Here is a 7020-nt window from a genome sequence, read left to right as displayed (position 1 = left end):
ACTTGTTGATCTACTTCAGATCATCCAGGGATTCAGCAGTAGAGCTATTGTATTGTCGAAGGCTTTCATGGCCGGAATCACTGGGTTATTGTAGGTTTTTTCGGGCTATATGACCATGTTCTAGAGGCATTCTCTCCTGACGTTTCACCTGCATCTATAGCAAGTGTGACCTCACTACCTCAGAGGTGACCTCACTACCTCTGAGGATGCTTGCTATAGATGCAGGCGAAACGTCAGGAGAGAATGCCTCTAGAACATAGCCATATAGCCCGAAAAAAACCCTACAACAACCCAGTAGAGCTATTCCTAAAAAGGTAAAGGATTTCCCTCGGCATTAAGTCTAGTTGAGTCTGACTCTGGGCAGTGGTGCTCATCTCTATTTCTAAGCCAAAGAGCTGGCATTGTCCATAGACACCTCCAAGATTATGTGGCCAGCATGACTGCATGGAGCACCATTACCTTCCTGCTAAAGCGGTACCTATCGAACTACTCACATTTACATGTTTTCAAACTGCTAAAAAGCTGGGGTAGGATCCCACGGGATCCCACCCCATCCCACAGATTTGAACCACCGACCTACCGGTCAGCAAGTTTTGCAGCTTAGTGGTTTAACCTGCTGCACCACCGCAGCCCCACTGGGAGTGATAAAAATGCCTTGTTTCACCTGTGTGGATTCAGCCTTAGGGATCAGTCAGCAGAAAGTGATTCCACACAAAAGGAAAGACAATGAGTGTGTTTTCTTCCATCAGTTTTTGAAACATGAAAAAGGACCAAAATCCACCAAGATAATAGGACTGGAATGGATTTGGGATTTTTTTTTTCAAGTGAGAGAAAACAAAATGATTCATGCCTGGCTCTGTCTCTCTCTCTCTCTTTTCATGCATGCCAAATTGTCACCAGCACCTCTCCTCCTCTTTACAGGTGTTGATACCTCCAGTCCAACTGTGTCCATTCCAAGTTTGGTACAGCTGTTCCAATTCCCCAGGAAAATCAGCACTTGAGTTGGCTGTGCTCGCTGTAGAAATCTTTCTTTATTTTCCCAGCTCTGCAGAGATAATGAGAGATGACTGAGAGCCCAGGCAAAACTCAACTCTGCTCCCAGCCTTCCAAAGACACTAAAAGATGTTGCATGGATGCTGGTCTCACTTTTTGTCTGCTTTTGGCTCTGGTGTCAGCTCTGCCCTGAGGGTGGTGCAGAGAGCACATCGAGAGGTGTGTGTTTGCGTATGTATTTTCTTTCTTTACAGCTCCTTTAACACGCAGGCTGTAGCAAGGGCATGAGAGCTGCACCTGCTTTTGCAAAAGGAAGCAGCTTGGAGAATGGCAGCTTTAGAGCATCTTCGAGGGACCCAGACACTCTTCTGTCTCTCTTTCTTCCTCATGCCTCTTCCAACCTTTGAGAGAACCTAGATTTTTCCCCCCTGCCTGAAGGATGGATTTCCTGGCAAATCGCAGCTTTAGCGCAAACAACTCCATGCTAAATATTTCTAACCCAGGACAAAACTTTTCCTACAATGGTGAGTACGAAATGTGGGGGAAGATGCTGTAAGATTTGGAGATGCATAGTGACTCTTTCAGCTGCAACTTTCTGAGATCTGCAGGCACTGGGGATCTAATATGTGGGACTGAATGACAATTATAGATGACAAAATACTGCGCTGCCTTGATATAAAGAGACATAAATCTTTCGTCATTTAGCTTGGTTGCTCACCTTTCCTTCCAGTTCTTTTCTGAAGCCTTCAGCTTAAGAGATCAGAAGCACCAAGTTAGATTTTGCGACATACAAGCCAATCATGCAAACATACATGTCGGGAAATGGTAGTTGCATTTGAACAGCTATGTAATAGTATCATGGAACGTGCAGGATTGTTTTGATATGCGGTTTTATGAATATACACAGTGCATGCCCCATTACTGCAATTCTATAGAGCGGTAGGACTGTCAAGGCAGGATTGTGGGGTAGCCCAGTAAGAATGAGAAATTGGGCTGGTTTGACACATTACAAAACAGATGAACAAACCTTTCTGCTTAAACAATTCCACCCACCTCCTAAGACTATTCATCCCAGTGTCTAAAATCACCTTGCTCTATCAGCAAGACATATATATGAATTTGCACTGTTGCTCTATTTCTGAGACATGCTTTTTCTTTCTGTAGAAGACATAAACACCGTGCTGTTTTCTTAGAAAAATCAAGGAGGATGCTCTAACCCAGTGCCTTTGAAGCCTCCCGATGTGGGAAGCTTGGGATTTATTTCCCCAAATGTATCAGGGAGAACAAAGTAACATGTTTGTGTAGCTACAGTGGTTGCTTTCTTCGCTGGAAACTTGACAGGGGCTGGCACTGGACCATGGACCATGGACCACCTCTTGAAGAAGCATCGCTCTAATTGGTCTCTTGTGTCCCCCAAGTCTTTTCAGATAGCGCTCTGCCTTATACAGCTGTTTCTCCGCTTAGAACAAAACTGAAGGACAATTTGAGTCCCGCTGTTGCTTCTCTCCAGCAAGAGAACAAACAGGTGGAGTGGGTTCTTTATTTATGGAGTGGGTATTTATTTATTTACAGTATTTATATTCTGCCCTTCTCACCCCACAGAGGACTCAGGGCGGATTACAATGCACACATACATGGCAAACATTCAATGCCATTTAGACATACAACATATATAGACAGACACAGAGGCATTTAACATTCCAGCTTTTCCGACTTTCACAAGGGTTCGATTCCCGCCGCAGGGGGAGCTGCCGCTTCACCATTCATTTGTGACACCAGGTACTTTGATGGAGTACTTCCTCATTCCTCTGCATGCTTCTGGAAGGTTTTATGGCATCGTAAATTAGTTAAATTAGCCTCCCCGCATAAATCGGTATCTAAATTTCCTACTTGACAGATGCAATTGTCTTTCGGGCTGCATAGGTCAACAGCAAGTTAGACTATTAATGGTCGGGAGCTCACTCCGACCCAGGCTGGCTTCGAACTCATGACCTCTCAGTCAGTAGAGATTTAATGCAGCTAGCTACTAACTAGCTGCGCCACAGCCCAGCAATGACATGCTGAAACATACAATTATGGCATAAATCAGGAGGGAGACAGACTGTGGATGTTTAAGACCCACTTTGCTTCCTACACGAACCTCTCAGTCCACAAAGCAAAAGACAATGCAAGTAGCGGCTTGTGTGTGTGGTTTTTTTTCATGTCAGTAGTGACCCAAGAAACTGCAAATCTCTTCTGATATGAGAGAATTGGCAGCCTGCAAAGACATTGCCTAGGGGATGTCCAGATGTTTTACGATCCTGTGGGAGGCTTCTCTCAAGTCCCTGCATGGGAAGCTGGAGCTGACAGATAGGAGCTCACCCTGCTCCCTGGATTTGAACAGCTGACTTTTCTGTCAGCAGTCCTGCCAGCACAAGGGTTTAACCCATTGCACCACCTGGGGCTTCGTGACTTGTGGTGAACATTCACTGAGTAGCATGAAGGGAAGGGATGCCTCTTAATGTCGGGCTCGGGCTGAAATACTTCTTTAAATATCACAAGTTGAGCAGGTAGTCATTTCATGCCAAAAATTACACTCTTAGATTTTCCTCCAAGTGTCTATTTTTAGGCAGTCCTATTGCGAAACAGGAAAGGGGAGCCTTTTTGAAATTACTGTCATTAAAACAACAGATAGTTACAAACACTTGTTGATCACCAAGGAATTCAGCAGCAGAGCTGTTCCTACATTCTAGCTATTTATTTCCTAAGCCATGGTCCCCTTCACGAGATGCTCAAAAGACAAGCAACCTTTTCATACAAGTCCAGCATCCCTTATCGGGAAATCCAGAAACCAAAAGACTCCAAAATCTGAAATTGTCCAAATGAGTGGCTGAGACAGCAAGACTTTCTAATAGTTTAGAATGCATGGAGTTTTCTGCACAAAACTACCAGAAGTAAAAAATATTGTATAAAATTATTTTCAGTCTTGGTCTATATACGCATGGGCATTCTGTCTCGTTTTAAGTGGCTGAGGGGGAAAAGGAAGGGGCCTGAGACTGTTAGGAATGGTGGGAGTTGAAGTCCAAAACACCTGGAAGGCCATAGTTTGCCCATGCCTGGTCTATATGGAAAATAAATACAGTTCACGTTAAGACTTGGGTCCCAGCTCCAAGATAGATCATACATATATGCATGATCCAAACCCCCCTCCCCCCCAAATCTGAAATCCAAAGCACTTCTGGTCCCAAGCATTTCAGAATAAGGGATATGCAATCTGTGTTTAAAACACTAAGAGATGGAAAGCAGGAGAGTACTGTAATTTTTTACAGAGTATAGCAACCTTCGCAGGCAGCAGATGCATTTGGATAGTAGAGATGGAAGAGAACAACCTTTCCTGTTTCCCTAAACCAGTAATTCTACAGACGTCACATGCAACTCTTGGAACGATTCCACCAGCGTTGCCTCCAAAACATCCTGTAAATCTCTTGGGAAGACAAGCAGACAAATGTCAGCGTGCTGGAAGAAGCAAAGACCACCAGCATTGAAGCGATGGTCCTCTGCCATCAACTTCGCTGGACTGGCCATGTTGTCTGGATGCCCGACCACCATCTCCCAAAGCAGTTGCTCTATTCCGAACTCAAGAACGGAAAACGGAATGTTGGAGGTCAGGAAAAGAGATTTAAAGACAACCTTAAAAACTCTGGCATAGAAACTGAGAACTGGGAAGCCCTGACCCTTGAGCGCTCCAGTTGGAGGTCAGCTGTGACCAGTAGTGCTGCCGAATTTGAAGAGGTACAAATGGAGGGCGAAAGAGAAAAACGTGCCAAGAGGAAGGCACGTCAAGCCAACCCTGACCGGGACCGCCTTCCACCTGGAAACTGATGCCTCACTGTGGGAGAAGATGCAGATCAAGAATAGAGCTCCACAGTCACCTGCGGACCCACCGCCAGGATACTACACTTGGAGGACCATCATCCTCGGACTACGAGGGATCGCCTAACTAACTAATTCTTAACCTGTGGGCAGTGGACCACCAGTTGTCTCCAAGTACTAAAATATTGTCCACAGCCTCACTGTTACTACACCGTTGCAACAAGAGCGACTGGTCCCGCGAAATGCTCTTGTAGTGCCGAGGCAATAGGGGTGTCGGAAGAGGAGAGGCTGACTATCCACCAGAGTCATTCCATGTGGCAGCTGGAAGCGGGGTCACCTTGGTGTCTTCCTGGAGTTATTTGGAGTGCTGATTCAGAAAATTGCATTGGATAGACCATATCAGCTCTAGATTATTAAATATGGTTTCCTGTGGACAAGCAGATAGCGACTACTGGATGGCATATGTTCTTTATCAGAAACTAGAGCTGATGTGGCCTGTCCAATGCAATTTTCTGAATCAGCACCCCAAATAACCAAACCAAATCTAAAGTTGACCAAAAACTGAGAAAAACTGATTCATAACCCTTCTGGTACTAATGTTGGAGAGTGGTCCCTGGTCAAAATGGTCACTGGTCAAGTGGTTCCTGGTCAAAAAAATGGTTGGGAACCACTGCTCTAAAGCAAGTGCAGTTAAAACTGAATCTGTTTTCTTCCTGGGAGCGTTAATATACTTTGGCTCAACCAATATAATGACTTGGGCTGGCTCCAGTGTCCTAGGACTATTTATTGATATTGTTCTGAACTGCATGATCATAATTCAATATTACTTTGTATTTTCTCCATCTTTTCTTGGGTAGGTGATGCTCTCCACCCCTTGAGCTATTCTGCCTTTATCATGCCCACCCTCTTTGGCATCATTTGCCTCCTGGGCATCGTCGGCAACAGCCTGGTGATCTGCACTGTCTTTAAGAAGCCTAGCCCCAGCAGCAGTGTGCCGGACATCTTCATTGTCAATCTTTCCATGGTAGACCTCCTCTTCCTCCTTGGCATGCCCTTCCTCATTCACCAGCTGTTGGGCAATGGAGCCTGGCAGTTTGGGGAGACCATGTGCACCATCATCACCGCCTTGGATGCCAACAGCCAGTTCACCAGCACCTACATCCTCACGGCCATGTCCCTGGACCGCTATTTGGCCACCGTGTATCCTTTCGCCTCTGCTCGCTTCAGGAAGCCCCCAATTGCCATCTCAGTCATCTTTATACTCTGGGCCCTCTCCTTCCTCAGCATCACTCCTGTCTGGATGTACACAGAGCTCATCTCCCTGCCAGGAGGACTTCTCGGCTGCGGGATTCGCCTGCCGGACCCTCAGCGAGACATCTACTGGTATACACTTTACCAATTCTTCTTGGCTTTTGCCATCCCTTTTGCCCTCATCACAGTGGCCTACAGAAGGATATTGTTGAAGATGGCAAAGTCTTCACAAGCGCTGACCGGTCAGAGATGTAACAGCCTCCGGACCAAAAGAGTCACGCGGGTTGCCATCGCCATCTGCCTGACTTTCTTTGTTTGCTGGGCCCCCTTCCATGCTCTGCAGCTAGTCCAGCTGGCCATGCAGCAACCCACCTTTGCTTTCTATTATGCCTACAATGTGGCCATCAGCTTGGGCTATGCCAACAGCTGCTTGAATCCGTTCATTTACATCTTGCTAGGACAGAGGTTCCCCAGGAGGATCGTTGTCTCTGTGAGGCCAGTAGATGTCAGAGAGGATCCCTCACAAAACAGGGTCAAAAGTCCTCGAGGGGAAGCCAGTGAATCTGGGCAGCCCCTGTTGCACTTGGTCTCTGTTGGAGCCAGATGAAGATGACAGAGGGGTGCAAACGCTGTGCATGCTTTGGTTAGTTTGCCACAGGAATGAACAGTCCACCGATCGTTGTGTTGAACTTCCTAGCTCTGAATGAAGGCAGCTATGAGCAGATGCAGCCAAGGCAGATCTATGAGATGAGCTCTGGCTCAGTCCAAGCAAGTGGGCACCATGGAGATGCCGCCATCATTTGCAGAGCAATGGAAAAACAAACAGAAGTGGAGAAAGAACCTTTCACAAAGGCTTAAATAGGAAACAAAGCAAGTGTCTGGATTAAGCAACTATTCAGTGACAGAGTAGATTTCCCCTGACAT

The 7020-nt window shown here is 46.2% G+C and overlaps 1 protein-coding gene across 1 annotated transcript; it reads left to right on the top strand.

The window, feature by feature from the left end:
- The first annotated feature begins 1193 nt into the window (after positions 1-1193).
- Positions 1194-7020, top strand: LOC137094984 (melanin-concentrating hormone receptor 1-like). The gene is made up of 2 exons (XM_067461084.1): positions 1194-1517; positions 5703-7020. The coding sequence occupies exons 1-2, from the start codon at positions 1433-1435 to the stop codon at positions 6701-6703; spliced, it is 1086 nt and encodes a 361-aa protein (XP_067317185.1). The 5' UTR covers positions 1194-1432; the 3' UTR covers positions 6704-7020.

The sequence above is a fragment of the Anolis sagrei genome, chromosome X (genome assembly GCF_037176765.1).
Source record: "Anolis sagrei isolate rAnoSag1 chromosome X, rAnoSag1.mat, whole genome shotgun sequence".
In the NCBI taxonomy this organism is placed as follows: Eukaryota; Metazoa; Chordata; class Lepidosauria; order Squamata; family Dactyloidae; genus Anolis; species Anolis sagrei.
The sequence above is the reverse complement of the archived record's forward strand: the minus strand, read 5'-3'. Positions and strand labels throughout refer to the sequence as shown.

Bases quoted from the DNA above. Each gene is read 5' to 3' on its own strand.
- LOC137094984 (XM_067461084.1), top strand. From the start codon at position 1,433: ATGGATTTCCTGGCAAATCGCAGCTTTAGCGCAAACAACTCCATGCTA. The intron at 1,518-5,702 runs GTGAGTACGAAA...TTTCTTGGGTAG, and splicing joins ACAAAACTTTTCCTACAATG to GTGATGCTCTCCACCCCTTG.